This window comes from Notechis scutatus, chromosome 1 (genome assembly GCF_049901735.1).
Source record: "Notechis scutatus isolate UNSWTSFEM ecotype Mainland chromosome 1, rNotScu1.2, whole genome shotgun sequence".
Lineage (NCBI taxonomy): Eukaryota > Metazoa > Chordata > Lepidosauria > Squamata > Elapidae > Notechis > Notechis scutatus.
In genome coordinates, this window is record NC_142009.1 from 187423569 (window position 1) to 187447692 (window position 24124).

Here is a 24124-nt window from a genome sequence, read left to right on the forward strand (position 1 = left end):
AACTTCCAAAAGCTGCTGCTAAACACTTTTCATGTGATAGAAGGAATTAAATGTATACCCTCTTCTATATTCTGCTTCCACCCACTTTTTGAGTGTATCCTATGGCACAGGGGTGTCAAACTCAATGCCCGGGGGTTGGATCCGGCCTCTGGGGTGCTTACATCTGGCTCGTGGGGCCACCCTGGAAACAGCAAAGGACTGGCCCGCAGTGCCAATGAAAACAGAGCTCATGAGGACTGAGCTCCATTGTTGCTGACAGAGGGTTGCAGGACACAGTCACAGCTGAAAACAGAGCTCGGGAACCTATTTTTGTTGGCAGAGCACTTGGGCCGCCACAGGCGACCCCAACACAAGTGACGTCAAGCTGGCCATGCCCATCCTGGCCATGGCCCCCACACACCCCCAGGTTAAACACAACCCTGATGCAGCACTCAGTGAAATCAAGTTTGACACCCTGCTCTAGCATGATTCTCAAAGTCAAGAATTTATTGACTTTGAGAATGATGCTAGAGGATATATTCAAAAAGTGGGTGGAAGCAGAATGAAGAAAACAAAAAGAAAGTTCAAGATGATTTTGACAAAATATAAACTAAATTGAAGTTCCCAAACAGAAAAATCCAAAGTTCTGTATTTAGGGCTAATGTAGTCAACAGAAGTACTATATGCTACAGTCTGTAAAAATAAATGAACCAGTCTATTTGATTTTGAGAAAACTTCATCCAGGTTGCTTACCATTTAATAAGAACGTCCACAAAAATTAAATATGTACCAATGAGAGCAACAAATTTGGTCAAAACCTTAGAAACAAAGTTCTGAAGGAATACTGCTAGAGTTAGGTTTGTTTAGCTTTACTACAAGCTAAATCACAACTAAGAGTCTGAAATATAGTAATTTTCAAGTGCTGAAGGGCTGCCATATAGCTGATGGAACAAATGTGTTTTCTGGTGCTCCAGATGATAGGACTTGAGCCAATGAGTACAAATTTCAATAACATTAAACATTAACTAGAACTTAATGGTAGAACCTGTTTGGCAGTTGAACTAGAAAGGAACTGGAATTTCTTTCATTAGAGTTCCTGACTACAATTATGTCCTGTATTAGTACAGGATTGACTGGACTAGATGTCCTTTGATGTTATTTCCAATCCTATGATTCTATTACAAGATTATTTAGAATAATCTAGATCATTCCTGTGCTAACCGAACTTGCTTGCTGATACAGGGTAGAGGTATATCTTTAATTTGCAATTAACTATTCCAATGATCAGTTAGAACCATAGAATTAGAAATGGATGAGGGTCGCCTATTTTATCTCCTGCCAGTTAGGATCAGCAGTATAGAATTCAGTTAAAACATCCTTGATGGCTGGTTGTCCAGTCTGTGCTTAAATACCTTCAGCAGTGGAGTCTTTGCTACCTTATAAATCAGCCCTTTCTACTGTTGAATAGCTTGTGCTTTCAGAAAGCTTCTTCTATTGTTAAGCTGACATCAGCTTCTCTGTCATTTCTACCCAACAACTGTAGTCTGGCTGAAGCAATTGAGAAAGGTTCCCTCCCCCCACCCATCCTGTGCAGGTTACTCTTTCAAGTTTTGAAAGACTGCCTGCATATCTCCCCTTAATATTCTCTTTTCTAGGGCTTGAACACCCAGGGTTTCTTTCTCTCATTCTATGTCTGTGATATGGGCAGCTACATAAATATGACGCATACATACATACATACATACATACATACATACATACATACATACAATAGAACTTCTGTGAAATCTTGCTCTTCTATCTCTATTTATCCCTGAAGCCTCCTTGCCCCAGCTCTAAGACAACTTGCTGATTATTTGTTGAAGAAATATCCTTACAATGGACTCCCCATCCTGGGACAATAGTATTGCTAGGCAGGTTGAAGATTGTTCAAGGTAAGTAGGTAGGTCAATGATATTTTTCTTTTTAAAAAAATTGACAAATTTATGCAAATATTCAATGTCACATGAAAGTCATCTTTAGAGGGTTCTTGGCCTGCTGTGTCCAGTGGCCTGCTACAGGACTGTCCTTCCAATTTTAAAACAGGCTCTGTTCCTCTATGGCCATTTCTATTTTGGCTACAAATCTCACTCAGAAATGTTTCTCTTTTTCCAGGATGTGTTTGAGGGAGGGTGACAGCACTAAGATGATGGTCAAAGAACCAGGAAAGATCTTTCAGGTCAAAATTATTACTGGAAAATGCCCAGTTAGGGTGGGCAGGTGTACCAATTTCAAATTTAAAAGGCAACCTTGCATCTCTTGTCATTCCCATCTCCTCCTCCTCTTCATTTTGGAGACAATTCTCTGTGTCTGTCTCAGTCCTTTTTTACAATGTACAAGATCCTAATTAAAGTGGGGTGGGTTTGCCTCATCTCCAGATGCGACTTCAGCTCTCCTCTTCCTTCTGCCTTTCTTTAGCACTGCTCTCTACCATTGCCCCCAGCAATAGCTGCCCTTGTTTGATAGCAGAAATTCTGCTGGCCTCCAAATTCTGCCTATTGCAGAGCAAGACATGATTTCCTAAAGCAACAAAGTCTTATTGCACTATACTGGCTAGCAAATATACCATGGCATATTTTTTAAATGGGTCGTAATCAGATACTCACTATCATTTGAACATAAGTGTATTTATTTTATTTGTCCTTCATTGTTGGCTCCCTGTATAGATTAGATATGTAATTCTTTGTTATTTTTAGTTCTAATCATTGCCTCTTACAGTGCAAGATTTGTAATACCTTTCAGCATTTTTCAGAAAAGCTGCAAAAAATTGAATAGTGGCTTAATTATACAAAGACGTTACTTTATTTCATTATATTCTATTTCACTAAGGTGTTTTTGAACTGGTTATACATTGGTCACTCACAACTAGATTTAATATGCATTTCTAATTCAGTGCTAGCATTTAGGATGACATGTAATCTCAAATTCAAGTATTTCAGCTGAATTTCTGCAATGGGTCCAAGACAAAAGGCGTTTGTTTTTTCCACCAGAACTACACTACTTGCTTTGAGTTGCCATTCTTTAAAAATAAAACAAAAACCAATGATACAATATCCTTTGCATCTTACTGTCTGAACCAAAGGGAACACACAGTGCACTATTGTTGGGGCGGGGCTGCTCGTCCTCTTAGAAGGAAAAGCTCCCAAGTACAAGGATTAACAAACGGCAGACAAAAGCACAGCAACTCCCATTATACTGCACAAGGCCTATTCTGAGGTGGTGATAAGCCTTACAAGGCTACCTTCTCCTCCATTCCTACATGCACCAGGCGAGCCTGCTGGAGTTATTATGAGGGATGCCCCTCGGTTGAGTGTGATTGCTGTAACTTATAGCCTCTTCTGGAAGGAAGAAGCATCTCGGGCTCCCCCAAAAAAAAAAAAAAAAAAGAACAGGAACCGCCTCCCATCTTGAAAGATTTCTCTCTCGTCTCTCTCCCGCCTCCAGGATCCAACCGCGCCGCTTTGCAGAAACGGGCAACTTCTGCATTGAGGGAGGACTACAAGAAAAAACATGGCTACCAGGCCCCCTTTGTTCGCAACACACGGCAGCGCGAGAGAGGCAAGAGAAAGGCGAGGCGGGAAGGCGAGGCGAGGCGCGTAAAGCCGCTGCCGGGTTGTCTCTGCAGCCTGGCGCGGAACTCGGCTCAGCGATCCCCGTTGACCCCGCCTAGCGGTGCCCTCTCCGTGCGAGGTTGCTTAGCTACCGGGCTCTGCTCCAAGCCAATGAGGGAAGAGGAGGCCGGCGGCAATTTTCCTCAAGTGTGGGAGGATGAAGCGCCTCAGGCCCTTCCTCCGCGCCGCTACCCTTTGGAACGAAGCCTCGCGCTGGGGGAGGGGGGTGGGTGAGAGAGAGACCCTTCCATGGTTCTTCGGCTTGTTGCTGCCTCCCCTTCCCTCAACCTCTTTTTTTTTTTTTTAGCCCCGCGGGTCGCAGCTCAGCGGGGAAATAGGAATCCGCGGGCAGGTTGCTGCCGATTTCAGCCGAGTAGAATAAGATCCCGCGTGATCCAACCCTGGCCAGCTCCACAAGTTCGTCCGCCGAGGGTGAAGAAAAGAAGGGAAGAATGGAGGAAAGGGTGCCAGGAAAAGGATGAGGGAGAAGATTAGGCGTGCAGGCCAAGCCAGGCATGCTTTTTTTTTCTTTCTTTCTTTCTTTTTCTTTTTTGACCACGAGGACAAAGAACAAATCCGTTAGGGAGCAAGACGTTCGCGATCAACTCGAAGTTCCTCCCCAACATTATTGCTCTGCTGCTATTGCTGTTGTTTTAACGCTACTGTACTACCAGTGTACTTTCAGCTTTAGGAAAGCCGGCAATTCTGCATACAAAGAGGGGAAAGTGGTCTGTAGCTGGAAAGGATGAGAGAAAATATAGACCTGCTCCCTTTAGGGATTATGGAGAAGCATTCACATAAACCTCCTTGTAATTCAGCCCAGTACATTTGACTGAGATTTATTTTTCCTAGAAATATACTTAGGCGGGCAGCCATAAAGGGAGAAGAGAATGGTTTCCAAAAGAGAGAATGCTTTCAGAAAGGTTCCTACACTACAGATGTCATCTTTAGTACTGCTCTTCTTCCCACCCCACATGCTGCAGAAAACAAGGGGGGGTGGGGGAATCGATAATAAACTTTAAGCTGAGAAAACGGTAAGTCTGAAATGAAAGTTGCTGTAGTACAGAATTGAGAAAGGCTATATTTCAAAATCTGACCACATTGTTTTTCCGTGCAGGTTTAGGACCTGAGACACCTGGCCCTATGGCTGGTCCTTAACCTTCAAATAATTAAAAAGAGGCACATCTTCAAGAAATGCATTTTCAGCTTTGTAAAGTTAAATGGAAATGGCCTCCTCTGTCCTTCTCCTTAGTATTTATTCTCCTTAGAAACCACAAAGCCTGGAAGTTTCTTTGGGGGGAAATGCTGCTGTTTTTTCCACAAAGGCTGAGATCTGAAGACCCTATTTCAGTATGCTATAATTCTTTCAGATAATACAATAGTTCAGGGACAACACAGATTTTATATGTGGAAATGGCTAGTTTCTATATTACCAAAATCTAAATAGCAGGAGAAACTTTGAGCCATATTTTTTATTATAAGACATTACAATCAGGAGCAAGAGTCAATCGGATTGCTATGCGCAGCTATAGAAATTGAATAAAAGAAATTTTAAAAATTGCCATTGAAAAAAATGGCATTCCATCTCTCTTCCTTGTTGGACCCAAATCCCACACCTGTTTATATGGAAGTAAACGGTAGTCAAATAGAGGCTTTTTGCCAAATAATTTGTTTTAACCCCTGAATAGTGGTGTTTTTGGCCCCCTGCAGTCAGGCAACAAAAACAAACAAACACCACATCCCCAGAAAATAGAGCCAAGGCAAGTTTTATTTCCAATTGGTTTATGATTTTCCCATCTCAACTTACATCACCCAACACGATTCTAAACACGTGGTCTTTCAGGCACAACTTGACTTCAAGCAAAAGAAATAAAAACCTTTATGCAACAATCTTGATCATAGTTTAATTACCAGAATGTCAGACTTGATTTGCAAGTTTTCCCAATGAAAAGTTTGAAAAAAGTTATCTCTATACCAAGACTAGTTGCGTTTATCTGTGTGTATGAATAGTTGTTTCTCCCATTCCCAGAAGGTTCATAACTTGCTTTCACTTCTTCATATGAGTTTAGGGAAGAAAAATAACACAAAACAATTCAGATGCCATTTGAAGTTAAGCCCATAAAACATGAAGCTGTGGGCCATATCAGGACATCCTAGAAAGGTCTATCAAGTTACATTCCATATGCATAGAGTTGATTTATAGAAGCTGAAAATAAAATACGTCCTCCCATGAGGAACACAAAATAAATTAGACATGTTATTTATTTATCAATGGTGATATCTAAGAATTTCCTGGAAGAGTTTCTAGGGATTGTGTACTTGTTCAATTTAGAACTTACTGATTGGGCATATTATGGTTTTATAATAGCTCTGAGTATGTGCATTTTAGAAAAAGCAAAGTATCATAGAAAGCAACTTTAGATCCAGAAGTGGTTAAAATATTTCTTCATTTGAAGCTGTTTATTCTGTCTTGTTTACAGATTTACAACACTTGAATAAAAGTGAGATTTAACAAAAGGGTACATATTCCATCTTCATTGTTAACATGGTATATTTAAAACAACAACAAAAAAGGAATGAGGGGCAATAATATGATTTTTTAAAATATACTGTCACCATCATTGTCCAGCCAAGACACAAATCTAAGAGTGAAAATCCTCTTCCAACAAAAAGATCTGCAGGAGCTGCCATCAGGATGCACAGAAATGGAATAGCACTATTAGTCAAGCCGAAATGGGAGGTTTCATCCGGCCCTTGTCCAAGGCATTTCCAAAGATCTGCATCCTAACTCAGCAGTCTGGAAGACAGTAAGAAATGCTTCTTTCTGAATGAATGGGCAGCTGTAGCTTCTAACATCTACCTAGTGTCACTTTTATGCTGAGGAACACTTTATAATAAATCCAGGGAGAGATTAAATACAAGATATAAATAAAGTGGGAGCCCAGGAAGGATGTTTGTGTTCCTTGTCCATTTTAGGCTTCAGGCAGAAATGCTTGTTTACACGAGGATTGCATCAATCCTGCTACAAACAACTATTATTAAATATTGATAGATCTAGTAATTTCCTATCTCAAAAGCCATTCAGATTTCCCTACACCCTAGTACAGTCTTTCCTTGTAGATACTTGATTGTCAATATTTCATTCAAAATTTGTCTTCTCCTTTTCCTCCTTAATCAGCAAAAGTAAGTTCTGGTTTCTGATAAGGTGTACAAAATTGATCTATGATTAGAATAAATAGCATATAAATAATATAACAATAATAACAATAATAACAATAATAACTGAAAGGGATAGTTCTTAGTTTGAATTACTGTGGAACTACTAAATGACATCAATAGCATTATATTGTTTCTAATCTATCAAAGGTTTTGGCTATTTTACGTTCAAACAACAAGACAAAATGGTCTCTGTAATAGATAGTAAAGATGTCATTTGAGCCATTCATAGCTGAAGTAATTCCATTATACTCAATGGGCTTACCTCTGAGAAAACAAGTATGGAACTGCATTATAATTTATAGTTTCTTGGATGGTTTATGGATGTCAAAGATGGCCAATACCCAAATTGCCAGAGGAGAGAATATTTTTAAATAAGATGCACTCCCACCCCAATATTTTTAAACGTTTTAAAAGTAAAAGGATACCAAACAATCATGAAATAAATTAATATGTTGTGTATTTATATGTTTTTAAATGTAACAGCTGTTTGTGATAATGCTTCAATTTTGTATTAATCTATGACTTGACTTACAATTTGCTTAATCCTTACATAAACTACAAACACCAGCCACTGTTACAACTGTTCAAAACTACTCTTTCTATTTCTGATCAAATATACTAAATAGGTGAAAATGTATAGTTACCAAAGACCTGAATTAAACTTTCAAAATTAGGGAGAAGGGAATGAAGAAATTCTACAAATATCCACATAAATACATTGAAGGCCAAGATTAAATAATGAGTATTTTTTAAAAGTTATTAAAATAATAAATACATCTTATTTAAGTCCAAAGCAATTGTCCACATTGCTGAAGGATCCCATAAATCAACATCTCTGGAATAAGGTCCTCATTTTGGTCCCAACTGTGTTAAACTCCTCATCAGTACTCATGTTTTGCTAATACTAACAAATTTCTACAACTTATTTTTCAGTACATCTTTACCAATTAATATTCCCTTGTGGGAATTATTTTTAAAGGATATTGCACTGTCATGCTTTAAAACTTTTTTTTTTATTCAAAAAGAAAGGAAAACAAAACCACAGAGTTCAGGAGTTGTCAATGAAATAAAAAAGATAATTTAGCTGTTACTGGACACACACGCACACACACAATCCACTAACACTCAGGATTCTGAAAAATAATTATCAGGAAAAAGTGAGGTAATTGAAACATGAGGATCTTTCTTTCTCTCTTTCATTCCTTTTTTCTTTCTTTCCTCTTCCCCCTTTCCCCCTCTCTTTCTCTCCATATGTTCCATTTTACTACAGATGTGTTAGTTTGGGGGCTTCCTGAATCCTTCCCTGAGATGTGTGATGAGAAGTGAGATCTGTGTAGGTGGGGTGGGGGTCACAAGGTCCATGATGATGGTTGCCGGGGATCTGAGCAGCGCAGCTGTAGTCCACGCTAGCAGAGGAAGGGTGAGAGAGATGGCTGATGTTGAACATCGGGCCGGAGGCTGGCATGGAATCCACGAAGTTCCCTCCAACGTAGACAGGGCTACCCTGCAAACTAGGATTGGCAAAACCACCCCCATTGCTTTGCATGGTGTGGTGGTCGTACTCAGCTCCAGGGTATCTTTTCTGCTGGGGCAAACAGCTGCTGAGCGGAGCTGTGTAGGCAGCCAGGCCATACAGATTTTGTTGCGACTTGGCAAAGGAGGTTGGCGATGGGGCAGTGTCGTAGCTCAGGGCCCCAACACTGGGCAACTGGCTGGTATAGCCAACATGACTTGGACCGCTTAGGGGTGGACTTCGGTCTGGAGACTGGCCGACTGGGGAGTGCATAATCCCTTTGGCTTTCTGGTCCTTTTTGTATTTCATCCTACGGTTCTGAAACCAGATCTTGATCTGACGCTCAGTCAGGTTGAGAAGGTTTGCCATCTCCACACGGCGCGGACGGCAGAGATAGCGGTTGAAGTGGAATTCTTTCTCCAGCTCCACCAGCTGAGCGCTTGTATAGGCTGTGCGGACTCTCTTGGAAGCTGGGCCAGGCGGGCTCTTGTCTTCACAATTCTCTCCTGTCAAAGAGAAAGAAAAGAGATAGGTCGATGGGCTGTTTGAGTTACCCCAGTGGGTGGCATCCACCATGCAAAGTGTCCTGCCAGAGGTTGTTGTAGAATGGGAAGCTGAAGACCCTTTGGTGTTCCGAAGCTGCAGTGGACCGAATGCCAATGTGAAAAATATGCCTAAAAACTCTAAATGCCCAGTTTGAATCCAGCCATTCACATTGCACTCTGAACTGACACTCTTCAGTAATTTTCAGGGCAGTCTCTAGGGTAGATGATCAAGGCAGGGCACCAACAGCGCCACCACCACTGCAGTTTCAGCTGTATTCCCTTTTAATTCCTGCCCTCCTCCCCTCCCTTCCTTTTGAAGCTGGCTTTCACAGTAAATTCAAAAGAGCCCAGGTCTCAGCGCTTTGCACAATTGCAATCAATATGTGAAGGCCCCTGCCTCATAATCAGGGAAAGCAAAATGCATGCCAAGGGATGCTTCCAACAAAGCCTTAGATCACTTTGGTGTTTCTCTTCTCACCAGCCTACTATTGAAATTCTTAGCCCTCCACCCCATCTCATCCACCCATTCCACAAAGTAGATAGCAAGAAACTAGGTTCATCTCTATACCTTATTTGGACAGCCAGTGATTGAAGCTGGATGCTGGGGGTGGGGTGGGGTGGGAGGGGCCTCAAAGGGATAGGAAAGTTCCAGCTTCTGGCAAGAGAGCTGTAAATCATCTAATTTAATTGGAGAAATCAATTGATCCCCCTGACAAAACCCAGGAAGGTCTGTCTAAGAGATCCAAACAGGACAGGACCCAGGCTCCAAACTCTGAAGACAATGCAGCAGTGAGAGCCCCAAGTGTGCTGATTATCTCTGAGATAGTACTCTAACTATTGGGAAGGCTGCTGAGCTGGGGATCCCCATGGGAAAAGTCCCCCTCCCTCCTTCATCCAACTGAGCAGCCATTTCAAAATCAGAAAGAGCCAGCTATCAGGATCTGGGTCTGCACTGCCCCTTCCTCTCTCTGCTCATCAGACAATTTTGAAAAGGGGAGGAATGTGGGGGCCATCAAGTAAAGTCCCAGCACTTCCTCCTACTGGATTAGAAAATTATGTCAGGAGGGTGGCTTTAGAGGAGAAGGCCACACCCGGTTGGAGACACAGTCTCATCTCTCATTTCATCATCCATTTTGGAATTAGTAGCATTTAGGCACCTCAAATGATTTTATAGATTCTCTATAAAAGAGCAAAAGAAACTGAGAGGGATGGTCTCCTAGAGACACATACGAACAAGTCCAGCCCTGCCATTAGGCTGATCAAGGCAACTGCCCCAGATTTCAGATATATGCATATCACAAAGGGCAGTGGTTTATTATTTATTTTGTAATGAGGTGGTGTGGAGAAGAACTTGGGGGGATTTCTTTTTCCTATGCCATAAATAGTTGCATAATTTTGAGTAGAACACACCATGACTTGGGCAGAGCTGGGGCAAGTATAATTTGGTCCTTGGCTGTACAGCTTGTTATTTTTAAAAAAAAAAAAAAAAGTTAAGCAGTATGGTTAATATTTAGCTCAGAGCCATGACGTGCTAGCATAAAGGCTCTTTGAAAAAGAAATATGTAATTAAAAATAAAGAACATATGGCAACCTACTTTGAAAAATATGAGTTACTCAACTTTGAAATGCTGTAACAGAGAGTGAGCTTCTCAAATATCTCATTTCTTTTTTGTTCAATTTACAAACTCAGCCAAGTAGGTACATGTTCTTACACGAAAAGTGGCATTGATTTTAATATAATTTATAAAGTTTGTTTTCAGTAGGGAACTTCTTATGAGGAATCCTGCATTATCAAATCTAGAAGAGGAATACATTTAAAACAAGGATGGGTTGATGTTACAAGCTGTGCTTATGTCTACAATATGTCTCCATACAGCTGTTATGCCTAGGGCAGACAACTACGTTTCAAAAATTGGGATGGGACACCACAAGCCTTTTCACTAAAAGAGGGTGGGGAGTGGCAGAATCTTGAATCTTGCCTACCTAAGTTTTCATGTTAATTAAAGGCCCCTAACTGGTGATCTTAAAATGTGTAAGATTACAATTCCTATCATGGCCAACCATGGCCCACCAAAAGGCACCAAACGTGGAAAGAGAAATCATGTCTTCATCTGGCTGTATGCAGTTATTTATTTGCTTTTATGGCATTTTTGCTCTCAAGGACAGAAGGGGCTTTTAGGAGCCACCACAAAACGCCGTCTCGGTTTCAGAGACAGATTGTTAGAGCAGGCCAACTACTGAGGGCATTCCCTGGGTATCAGTTTAGTAGCAGGTGGGGGTGTGTGTGTTGGATGGGCTTTGGGCCTGTCCTAGCAGGGCCTCTTTGTGTTTCAATGACTTCCATGCGACATCATCCTCTCAGATGGAGCCTGCGAAGAACCCCGCCCTCATAGATACCCAGGTAAGCGAGCTGGATACCTGCGGGCGGGCAATTGTTTTTCTGCTTGGCGTTCTGCCGCGATTCTTTCATCCAGGGGAAGATCTGCTTACTAATCGTGGACGGGGAGCCGTTGGAAGAATTAGGCCCGCTTTTGCCCTTCTTAGCAGACCCCGCGTGGGTGGCGTTGTTAGGCGGGGAGGGAGAGGGCATTGTAGGGGGCGGCGGCGGTTGTTGCTGAGGCGGCGGCTGTTGTTGGTCGCCCAGGCCCGGCGGCGGCTGAGGGACCGCCTGGCTTCCCCCGCCGGGCCGCATGCAGCTTCCGCCAAGCTCCGAGCTTTTGTGAACAGGAGGCGCTCCTCGGATAGGGGCGGCGCTTTGGAGGGAGCAAGCCGACCCTGGGTAGTCAGTCTCCAGAGCGGGCTGGGCGTAGGGCTGAGGCGGGCCTGTGGTGTAGCCGTAGGCGTCCGCTTTGCCGTAGCCGCCGCTGCCGCCGTAAGCCCCGAAGAGCGTCGAGTTGTCGTAGTAGGCGGTTTTCTGCATCTTAGGCTCTGCGGTCGCCAAGGCCTCGGGCGCCTGCTCAAACAACATTGACCGTCAAGGCCCTCCCGTTGCTCGGCCTTTGCTTTCGCACGTCTTGGGCTCCGGCCAGTCGCTGCCCGCGAAACACCTGGAGGATAGAGAGGAGACGAGAAGCCATTTGAGGCGGGAGAGCATACGTGTCTGAAACCGTGGCTGGGCCGCGTGCCCTGTTTTCCTCACACATGGAGTGGCTCTGTTTTCGAGTTATGCACGACAGGACTCAGTCAGTCTCCCACCCCACCCCGGTTACCTTTATCCAGACGCCCAGTGACAGGCCAGCAAGTAATGTTGACACAACCCGTCACTGAAGACTTAGAATAACTTTATTGTCACTTTGAATGTACACTAATCGGCATATATTAAAATGAAATTACATTGCATACAGCTCTCAAAGGGTCTCCACCTCTAATATACATTATATACAGACGACTAAATAAATAAATAAATACAAAATCATGCATATAATTGTACTGAAGCACATTTGCCATGGTTTTAAAACTCAAGCAAAGGAGAAGTGGAAAAGGTTATCTCCTGGAAATGTTATCCTCATTCTGATACATTAAAGTGTAAGATAATAGGATTCCGGTTGTTCCAACTGCATTTTTCCCATTGGAATAGTTCCCAAGGCTTTTCCTACCTTCACAAATAGCACAAGCGTCTATGGACAGAGACGTAATTCTAGAAGAAAGCTATCTTGAGGTCTTTTTAACCCAGTCTCTGCAGCCAAGAACACCTGTTTGTCTACAAATACTGTATCTCATCATAATGCAGAGAGAACTACAAGTCCCATTACGTTGGCTTGTAGAGGTCACATTAGCTGGTGATTCTGGGAGCTGCAGTACAATTTACCTCCAGGGAAACAGTTTGAGAAAGACTGGTCTAAAGAATGACTTGTTAGCTTGTTAGCTATTTGAGCAGTTCCTACACCAGATTTTGTGATGTATCCACTTGTAATGATATGTGAGGAAGACTTTGAGAGATGGGTGAAGAGATACTGCCATGGGAATAGTCAGATAAGAGATGGCGTAGCCCACAGCCACAAAGCAGAGCAAAAAGCTCTGAAAGGACCCTCCCTAGCTTTTCAGGCTGTAAAGGAGATGACAGGAGATAAATAATTCCAGAATTTCAAGATTCTGTTATTATAGCCTTACAATAAAGGCTATATTATTTCTAATATTTCCTGTCTGGTTTACCTGGCAAGGCTGACACTGCCCAATGCTTTAGCACAACCTGTCAATGACAAGCATGGGTTCAAACAGTAGAAACCCATTAGTTCACTTCTTTATTAATCATCACAGGCCTTCAGTAATCTTGCCTAACATTTGACTTATTTGCCCCTCCACAGCAAGGAAGTCCTTGTCATTTATGGGTGGTTTCTGCTACTGTGCTCTATACCTGTAAGTTCATCCTTGAATACACACATAGGCAGCCATCCAAGCATTTCACACATTTCATCATTGGCCTCACTTGCCAACTTTCTCCCCCCCCCCCTCCATCTAAGCAAATATCTGGCAGTCAGCTATTCATATATTTCATCCTCATCCTAAACAAAGTTACATGCCACAAATGCCATTGAAATCAATTGCTTTCTCTTCCAATATGAATACCAAGAATCAGGATATGCAGAGAGTAGCCCTGATTCAGTCAGGGTCTGAGACTTACACTCTTGCACTTCCATTCAAACAGAAGCGTGCCTCTACAAAATCCAAGAAAGTAGAAATTTAAATGTAATCAGCCTCAGAGAACCAAAAAGGCACAAATGTTTCCATACAATATTTGGATGATACCTTCTTTTGCCTAAATAGGGGTCCTAATCTAGAATCCTAACATGCCCACTCTGTTTGGTAGGATAAAACAAGAATTACAATCTTACACACTTGGAAAATGCCAATCCTGAAAAGCTAACCTAAGCTGAAATATTCTCCTCTGCTTTCCTGGAAAGGTATACATTTGGAGAACATTTGGGGGGGGGGGGATTTGATATTAGCATTATTTCTTGTCAAAGAGGGGCCAGACAAGTTATCTTAGTATCAGAGTAAGCCTCAGGATTGGTCACATTGGGCAATAGGGAAGAGGTAATGTTGATTTAATTCTTATAAATAAACATATAAATCTAGGGTGAAGTTTGTGGCCACCACCTTAAGCAAGCAGGCAGCATTTTATAATAATATTTGATACAGTCTATTTTAGTACAGTACATTAAAGCTTGATCTTTTCCCCCCCATCACCCAGTGGCATCACATCTTATCAGTCTGAAACAACAAAGATGAAAATATGGGCAATAACGGAGGGAAACAAGATGCTTCAAATAGAGTGATTAATATCACTTTTGGTCCTCAAAAGTGATGGTAGTTTATACAAATCAATCACCTGGGTAAGACCAAAAGACACTATCACCCAGGCTGCCCGAAAGACAACCACTGCCTATTATAAACTGCACTTAATCACTTACTTTAAAAGGTGATAGACTTTTAGCAAAGAATGGAGAGTTGTTGCCATTTAGTCTGCCTTGTTAAATAACAATCTGCTATTAAAAAGGAAATGTTAATTTAAACTTTGTCTGCATTTCATCCAACATTTTCACAATGCAGTCTTATTGCTTCTGTGTAGATAATTTTAATTGTTTTTCAGAAATATAAAGTCTTATCTGCTGTGTTGTACTCAAGTATATCTGTATCCTCAGTGTTTGACTGCTTTTCTATTTTGGTATAAATATTAACCAACATTTTTTTGTTGTTGCATCTCCTCTTTCTCCCCCTTCTCTTGTTTTGTTTTTCCCCCTCAAGTTGCGCATGCGTGCATTAATAGCCAAGGGTGACATGATGGATTGAACCAGAACTGGAACCTGAAAAACCGGAGAAACGTCGATCTGTATTGTAAATCCTGACTCTTAGTGTTTTGTTTTGTTTTTCCTGGGAAGAGTTCTAAGAAGTTAAAGTGTAACTGAGGGCATTCAGTAACTTTCATTTGCAATCTAAAGAAGAAGAAAAAGCCCTATGTCAGCTATCTTCTTTTCTGCTTCAGACATATTTCAGCAGATGGTTGTAGTGGGGTAGTTTGACCTAAAAGCTACATAAACTAGAGATTATTTTCAGTCTACTTTTCATTGAGAAGCTCTTCTGTGGGTTTATTGCCATCCAGAAAACCCCATTTCTGTTTCAGAAAAAAAAAAAAAAAAGAATAGCTCATATACAAAAGAGATTTTTTTCCCCAAAAAAATATTCATAATGGTCTGTGCATTGTTATTTCTTTGCTTCCTTCTGAGTATAAACATGGCCTTCAATGCTTGGGGAAAACATTAGGATTTCCTTTCTCAGTATTTAGGGGTGTCTCCATATCTCATTAGCTCTATATGGGCCAATGACTTGAAATATCGAGGGAGGGGAGGGGGGATTATGGATTTAGCTTGGCAAGGGCAGACTTTTCATTTCTGCTCATCCACTGGGTGACCCTGGGACCACAAGAACAGAAGTTATCTAATAGCTGTCTTTGGAGAAAATTAAAAATCAGACCAAGTACATTAATAAATAAGTAAGTGCATGTTAATTGATGCTTGGTATCAAATGTACAGTGCAAATGTACAAGTCAAACCCATGAATTTAATTTTAAGCAAAGTGTTTTAAGTCTGAATCTTCTCAAATACATTTGCTAAGTATCCTATTTTGTAAGAAGAGAAGTAGCATCAACAATCTAGAAAAACAGGTAAACACTTTAGAAATTAGACTTATTGTTTCCAATTTAACAGTACTTATAAATAAGCATCAAGCAGTTCAGTGTTGTTCCTTGTTTATTCAGAAGGCCTACTGGGCTCAGTGGAATAAATCCATGGCTGAAGTGTAGGGAAGGTTGCACCACAGGGATCATAACTATAAGGTTTCCCATTCCTAATGCTATAAAGTTCTGTTTCTCCAGACATGGCCCTAATATAGTTTACACATAAGCTCATTAAGTGCTGAACACATAAGCCATTGAACCAAAACACATTTTTCCATTGTTTTCATTTTAAATCACCTTTTGAAATCACTGAACTTTGGGGTCCCCAAATAAACTCAAGAATTGTTGCTGTTCAAATTGAAGCAGGGAGGATGATTAGCTTTTTTGTGATCATTTACATTTTTATTTTCAGATAACAAAGTTAGAATCACAGACTCTAGGCATTTAAATTGGTTAACAAACGTGGTACATAGAGACCACAAAACAGGAGTTATTAATTCTTCTGAAACTTTTGCATTTCTGTCCTAGTTCCTGGTAAAGATATCAATATCTTTTATTTCACATTACAAAATACTGTTCAGGTATCACTTTGGGACATCATGGCTGTGATTTAAAATATTTTAAATTTGCTATATTTTCCCATCTTTGTAATACAAGATGTTTTAGCTGCCTGGCAAATGATCACAGTAACTTTTATACAGAGGCCAGAACATTATTCAAATTGTGATAGGTTTCACAAGTTCCTTTAGTGTATTTTAATTTTAAAAATTATTTAAAATAAATTTAAATAAGCTATAGAGAGAACATAGGAAAGTATATTATTAGTGCTTACTTCAAAGCACTGAAAATATACACATGCATACACCCTTAAACAACTAAAATACTGTGAGAATTTTGAGAGGGAAAATGAAACATAAATGCACTAAGTAAATGAAAAAATAAACTTCCAGAATGTTATTTATAATTGAAAGCAAAACAAAGAAAAACTTTTGGCTTCAAGTTTTATAAACCTACAATGGCATGAAAGATGGTGAAGTAGTGTTCATTTTATGATGTTTTATCTTTATTGGAAGATATACTTATTTAGATGCACATTCCCAAGAATCTAGAGGAAAAAAGAGGAAAAATATATAAAATGAGGCCCAAGTTAAAAAGCAAATTGAAGTAAAACAGAAATTTACCTAGAGGATGTCCAAGATTTCTTTCTATTTGATGTGTGTATTATTAGCCTTCAAGGCTGCATTTGTTCACAAATAATCATTCATAATCATAAAGTCCACCTCTTAGCCTATTACAACTTCACTAGTTCATCCAGGGGGTTTTGTTTATTCTGAATCAACACATGACTTGGTGCCTCCTGGTTCATTCACTAAAACCAGGTTTTCTCAACACACAAGATCTTCAGAGAGAATATTATAGCAAAGTGAGAACTAACTTTCTTTCTTTCTTTCTTTCTTTCTTTTTCTTACTCTACATACCAACTGCTTGTGAACTCTGCTTGAACCTAAAAAGGAGGCAGAGGGCCATAAATCACATGGACAATGCTCTACTGTTTGGGGGCTCATCTTTTAGATCTCACACAGACACACACTCAGAGTTGTGAACACACACAAACAGACCTCCCTTCCCCCCCCGCACTTCCTTTCTTTTCGTTCACTTCTTCTTCTTCACACGACTTGGCTCTACAAGGCTGCCCTAAGCTGAAAGCTCCTTTTTTAATTCCATTTTTTTGAAGGCAAAAGGGGAAAATTTGAGGATACAACTTTTCAGGGGTGGGAGGCTGTGGAGAAGTCCCTGTCTATCCAGGACCCTGCTTCAGTGGCCAAGCCTCTCCAGAGGTTAACCTCGTCTGAACCGCAGTGCCCTCAGGCAATCCCTTCATCTCCTCACCCTTCTCCATCTCACCCTAGAAACCAAAGGGCACCAAAAGAAGTGTAGCATCTCCTCTTCCTCCTCTTCCTCCCTGGCGGACCCCAAAGATACCACGTGCCACGGGGGAAACCCCGAGCTATGCCGGGCTCTGGACCATTTCCCAGCGCTCACAAACGGCTTTCGATCCGGTGCCTAGCCAAGGCATTCCTACCAACCCAGTTCTCGACCAATGCGTCCCACTGCACTTAATTCTGCTGGGGATCAATATCTAATATGATACCGAATAAATAAAAGGCACTAAGAGAGGCCGGGAGGAGTGGTTATTAAGCAGCCGAGTTCTCGCAGCGCATATCAATGCACCTGTCACGGCGGCGTGTAGCAAAATTTATGAGTGTTGGCGCTGGGCAGTAAACGCTTCAGTAAGAAATGGAAAGCGGAGAAAGGAGAAGCCGAAGAAGCAGCCACAACAGCTGCGTGGGAGAGGGGGGAAGGCCGGCCATAGAAAGAAAGCTTAACCCCCGCCCTTCTCTCGACGCTGCCCGACGCCGCCAAAAGTGCCTGCGAGGCGGAGAATTTGTATATAAAAGGCGTCGGTCTTTTTTTTGTTGCTGTTGTTATTTTTTTGGCCAGTCTCCTTGCTTCGGAGGTGAAGAGACTTTTTTCGCCCACAGGGAGCCCCGCCGCGTATTTTAGCTCGAAATTCTCCCCCATTTTCTCAGCCAGAGGTGATTTTCCAGGTCTTCGGTGGAAGACAGGCCTGCGGAGCTACTCCATAGCCCGCCGGGAAGTGGTGGTGGTGGTGGGGGGGAAACCACGTTTCTTCCGGGCGAGGTACGGGGTGATGAATGGAAATGGATCCGTGACGGCCCGCCACCCGGGTATCACCGGGTTTCCTAACGCTCTGCGGTCGGAGAAGCCCTGCTTATAGCCATCCCACGTCTGCTTCGCCTTTTCTGTCCCGGCCCTCCTCGCCTCTTACCGCCAGAACTCGCACTTTGCGACGCAGTCAGACCTGATCCGAATCCAGCCTTTATTCGTTAAGCTCCCTTGGTCTGGCATCGGACCTTGGGAGTTTTCTCTCCGGTCCCGCAAAAAGGCGGGCTGGGGGGTGGGAGGGAGAGAGAGAGAGAGACGGGGCTTGAAATAGCTGGACTGGTACCGAGGCGACCCAATTCTTTTTAGCATCCGGTCTGATCAGGAAGAAGGTTTGGAATGGAGACAGAAAGTACATTTTGTGGGATCGACAGGGATCGCTGTGATATGGGCCCATTAAAGACTTTTCCCATTCCTTTAAAAAAAACAAACCAGAATAATGATCTGCTAAAGCCTGGGACGGATATAAATGTTATTGAGGGCGGAGGATAACGTTTATGGTAGTAATAACCTTTTATCTGTGCGCTCCAAGTGCGTTTTTAAGGCAGTTGTATATCAACCTTTTTATGAATAGTCAGGTACTTTACATTACATTACGTGTATTAAAGCTCCTGAGGGAGCAACGGAGAGAGGGAGTATTTTTTATTTCTTTTTTGATCGTTTTTTTCTCCCTTTTCTTTTCCGACTTCTTCCATTGGAAACAACATTTATAGGTAATAACCCACGTGGAGGAGAGAGGCAATGTGCACAGAGCCATTGGAGATGGGTTTTTTTTAAAAAAAAAAAAAAATTTGCAGACAAACTCACCCCTTTCGCGTTTTTTCTTGAATTTTATCTGCAAAGCTGTGGGGACTGCCTTGTGGTTCCCTCGGATAAAACAATGAGATGCACCTGGAACAAAGGGGCACATTCAGTGGATGCAGTTTTATCTCACCCCCCCACCTCACCCCACCCGCAGTTCTGAACCACTGACTTCATAAATAATGTATCCGTGAGGCAGAGCAATTTCTCTCCACAGAGCTCTAATACAATGGGTCTTATTCTTAGATTCACAGGCCTGGAATAGCAGCCTCCTTTAATTTACTCTCTATCCGGAGTATATATATATATATATCTGAATCTGGTTACTTTTAAAGGCGATTAATATTTGCCAACTATTGTTTTCCAAACACTAGAATAATTGCATTGTATCCGGTATAACACCATCTCCTAATATTTAACCATTTAAGGTTACACATTGCAAAAGCATGCTTAGGATATCAACTGTGGTTTTAATATATATATCTCTCTCTCTCTCACACACACACACACACACATACAGAGGCATAACCTTTTGATGCTGAACTGTTTGCAATGAGAAAGGGCCTTTCTTGCTTTTGTTTGGCTTCGTGTAGGAGTGTTTAAAGAAATACTAAAGTTAGACTCGGGTTGAGTAGTAACTTTTTTTTTTTGCACGGAGAAAGAAGCGGGGTTGATTGTACATAACCTTGTGCCCAGCTATAGGCCCATGTTCTCTGGCGTTTTAAGGAGAAAGGAGACTCATTGCACCCAAAAGACCTAATCCGTTCCAACACCCACACACTTAATTCAGCGGCTTCTATTTTAAGTGTCTCAAGGCTGACTAGAGTTTATTGCCCCCACCACCACCACCACCCCAAGAAAAGTCCAACCATCGGACTCCAGTCTTCTAGCACACCCTTGTACACATTTCACACCAAGGGCGTGCTAGGCAGACCTTAAGCAGGCGTTTGCTTCGTTTTTAATGGAAGACAATATCAACTTTAACCCACCCACCCACCCACCCCGCACCGAAAATCATTCCCACGCTGTGCCTATAGCTGCCTGTACCCCTAACTCTGCTCCCCCAACTTGGAGGACATTAATAGAACTACTACAGGGTGGGAGTGGGGGCTCCCTCACAATGAAGCCTCAGTCATTATTAGAAAGAGACCATCTCGCCAGCCTAAGCCTTTGAAATGACCTTTGGCTGGGATAGCAATAACTCACCGCTCAATGAAGAACCCAGCTTCGGAATCCCCTCCAAGACCTGCCCCGAAGCCAGCTCCCAACTTCTTCTCTTAGGCTGAGCCAAAGCCAGCTGCGAGGCAGCCGCCTTCCCTTCTCGCTCCCCGAGCCACTTTCAATTTATGGGATTTCGGGAAAAGCGGGGTTGACTGGCCGCCCCCCCCGCCCCCCCGATGCTGCAACCTGGATCCCAGGTCCTTCAAGGCCCGGCCGGGCCTGGCCCAGCCGGTATTTTACAGCATATATTCACGTGGGGGAGAGGGAGGACGTCAATTTAAGGGCTTTTATTTATGTTTCTCTTTTCTCCCCCCCCCCCCAGCAACCACCCCCCAAATTCATTAGGAATAGGTGTTGCGTCCAGTGCCAGGGTAAGGTTTAATTTGGGGAGGGGGGGGGGGGAGAAAAGCAAGCGGCGGCGGTAAAGTGGGGGGTCATTATTTGCCAAAGCTCGCGGTTGATTAACGTGGTAAGTTTTCATTTTGTGCCTAATTAATTATCGACTTCTGGATCCTTCTGCAGAAGCAAACGCGACCCGGCAGGGAAAAATGCTGCTTGGAAATGGGGCTTTTCCCAGAGAGTGAGAACGAAGCGGAATCATCTGCAGCCTTTTTTTTTTTTTTTTTAAACTGCGGCCGTTTCAAGGTGGCTGGGGAGCCGACCCGTCTTGAAACAGGAAAGGAAGCTCCGTCCGTCTGTCCCGGGTCCTCCGATCCTGCACTCCGAGTTCCCCCTGCTGCCGCGCATCCCCGATAGGAAGCCCTGAACCTGTGCTCTTCCCCCAGTTCAGGATCTGCGCTCAGATCGCAGCAGGGCCGGCCTCGGATGTGGTTGCACGCCCACGGGAGGAAGGGAAGGGAAGGGAAGGGAGGAAGGAAGGAAGGAAGGGAGGGAAGGAGGGAGGAAGGAAGGAAGGAAATAGATGATTGAAATTTTAGGTGAAATTTCCTGCCAGAGGGTTCCCTGTCGCGTAACAAAATGAAATGCCGCTTGCCTTAATTGGATTCAGATGACTAACTTGTCAGGCCCGCGGCTTGCAGGCCTGAGAGCTAACGGGAAAGGAAGAGGGCGACGAGGGGCGGGCGGGGGGTGGGTGGGAGATTCGAGACTGCTGCAGTTTCCGAACCAGACCGGTCCGAAACAGGAACCCGAATGCCCCCCCTCCCCCTTTTTAAAAACGCTTTTCTATTGCTTGGCAGCACTATTAATGATTTCGCTAGCATGTATATAAAACTGGTTATCAGTATCTTGAAGTTCGGGCAAACTTTAGATTCTTCGCAAACAAAAATGTTGTTTTCTTCCCTATTGAATTTAGTCGGGCTTGACCTCCGGGTAAATATGTCTAGGACCAAAACTTCTAGTGACTTGGCCATAACTTTACAATCAGTTCGAAAGAAAATCCAGTCTGGCTTCAAACAGCGTCGCTATAAGGGACAGAAGAAGTCGGTTCCATTGTAACCTTCTATATTCAGTCCAAGAAAAGATCTTTAAATCTGGCCAGCTTTAATGCCCTTCACTGTAAAAAAAGATTTGATCAGGGAGTAAAAGCGAAAACGGCTAACGTTTTGTATACTTTTGGGGGGGCGAATGATTTGATTATTCCAGCAGAAAAAGAGGGAGCGAGCCCTGCCTGTCATCCTAAGGAAACCTTGTTAGCGAGTCCCATTGAGATCAGCGGGGCTTGCCCGCGAGTAGACATGTAAAAGAGCCGTCCAGCTCATTAGAATCGATGAGAGCAGGTTGCTCTCACCTTGCTGGATTGTGTCTCCTCTGGTGAAACGGTCAAAAACGCGAAGATTCACAAACTTTTCAACCGCTGGTATCTACCATAAAAATAGGGTGGAATAATAAGAACCTGCTTTAATCAGCGCGTGGTTTATTTGGGGGAGGGGGGGAGAGAAACTGACAGAAACTGGCAGAATAAACCAAAAAGGCAAAGAAAACGAATGGGAAGTCACCGCTTTTTAGAAAGAGTTAGTCTTTCAGTGACTGTCTTGCAGTGGCATCGTTTTCATCCGGGGATTTTAAAATATAACTACATAATTTGATCTTGGGATCCTGTGAGCCCCATTATCCGAAGCAAAGAGAGGTCTGTCTTTTCCCTCTTCCCTTTTTCGGTTAAGAGAAATCCCCGCTGCGCCCGCCCCCCCCTCAAAAAAAGAAAATTTACCCAACCCCCCCAAGTTATTTTGGAAGAAAATGGCCATTTAGAAAAGCGTTGAGTTAAAAGCGTTGAGTTTCCAACAAAGGCTCCAGTCCCAGCTAAAATGAGGTGCCCAGACAGACGCCAGACGTTGGACATTCTGCAGTTCCTTGCAGTCCGAATGAATGGTCATGAAAACTCATGCAATTGCTTACCTGGAACCTTGTTTATCCTAAAGCTGTCCTTCTAGGTCAAAATCTGGAGGTTGGCCGTTTTGAGAATATATCCTTCCTCCTTTGTTCTGGAGACAATACGCTCCTAAACCTGATCTTGCGGATTTGCCCAGGCATTTCCATAGACCAGTATTCCCGGTAGAATAAAAACCACTGCTGGAGCTCCAATAAAAGAGAGCGAATGGACCCTGGTTTTGCTGGCTTTCATAATAGCAATTATATACTTTTTAAAAAAAAGTCATTCAGGAACAAGCCCACAAAATAAATAAATAAAAACCATGCCAGTTTAACGTTTTCTTTTGTTTGTAAATAAGCGATGAGGCTTATTATATGAATATGAATGAATGAATATATATATATATATACACACGTTCAATATATATTCAATATATATATATATATATATATATATATATTCAATCACTGGAGGAAGCCTTGTATAATAAAAAATACAGGCACTGCCTTAAAATACGAGCATATTTGTTCACGTGATCCTGAGAGAGGAGATGGTGTTGATTAAGGCTGAAACTTCCACTCGGCTTGTCCTCAGTGATCCAGCCCCGAGATCCTTCAGATGAGGGGGGTCTGTGCCTTACAGAGGGGTGAAGCCCACTGGGTCAAAGGCTCCCCCAGACCTTCCGACAGAGAAAAGGTCTCTTCAGAAAATCTGGCACTTCCCCAGCGGTGTCCTTTAACTATCCAGTGCCAAGGGGCATCGCAGCATGGACTTCAAGGTTTCTTTGTAAATCCTGATAACATCTGGGTGGTGCGATCCTTCTTAGTCAAATCTTTCTCCGGCTAAGTGATGCGGGGTGGACAGACCTTGTTGTCTTTTCACCATAAATTAAGCTACCAAGGTTAACCTAGTTAAAGTACCCATATAGGACTTCTTCCTAACCATCACCACCACCAGTACCACCGCCATCATCTGCGAGCGGAAGGACAAGGGGTGGGGGCTCATATAAATGGTACAAGAGGGGCTTCTTCCCTTTGGCATCCCTTAACTTCTGCCTCAAAGTTTCGGAGTAGAAGGGAGATTTTTGCATTGGGGGGTGACCCAGGAAGCCTGGCTTGGATTCCTAGCCATTCTGTTTGATCTGCTATAGGGTTGCAAGTCTGCCTCAGTCCGGCAGAATGGAATCATCCCACTGTTTGCATGCCAGGGTGGAGTGAGATTCAGAGACAAATATAGAGAAAGTTGGGTTTGGCCAGTCAGCACTGAGATAAAAAACTACAGTGTTGGCGCTTTCACTATGCATCTATCTCCCTTCCTTCCTTCCTTCCTTCCTTCCTTCCTTCCTTCCTTCCTTCCTTCCTTCCTTCCTTCCTTCCTTCCTTCCTTCCTGCCTGCCTGCCTGCCTGCCTGCCTGCCTGCCTGCCTGCCTGCCTGCCTGCCTGCCTG

The 24124-nt window shown here is 42.8% G+C and overlaps 1 protein-coding gene across 1 annotated transcript; it reads right to left on the bottom strand.

The window, feature by feature from the left end:
• Positions 1-6074: 6074 nt before the first annotated feature.
• Positions 6075-11939, bottom strand: HOXD3 (homeobox D3). The gene is made up of 2 exons (XM_026677740.2): positions 11325-11939; positions 6075-8867 (listed from the first exon to the last, which is right to left on the bottom strand). The coding sequence occupies exons 1-2, from the start codon at positions 11872-11874 to the stop codon at positions 8113-8115; spliced, it is 1305 nt and encodes a 434-aa protein (XP_026533525.1). The 5' UTR covers positions 11875-11939; the 3' UTR covers positions 6075-8112.
• Between the last annotated feature and the right edge of the window lie 12185 nt (positions 11940-24124).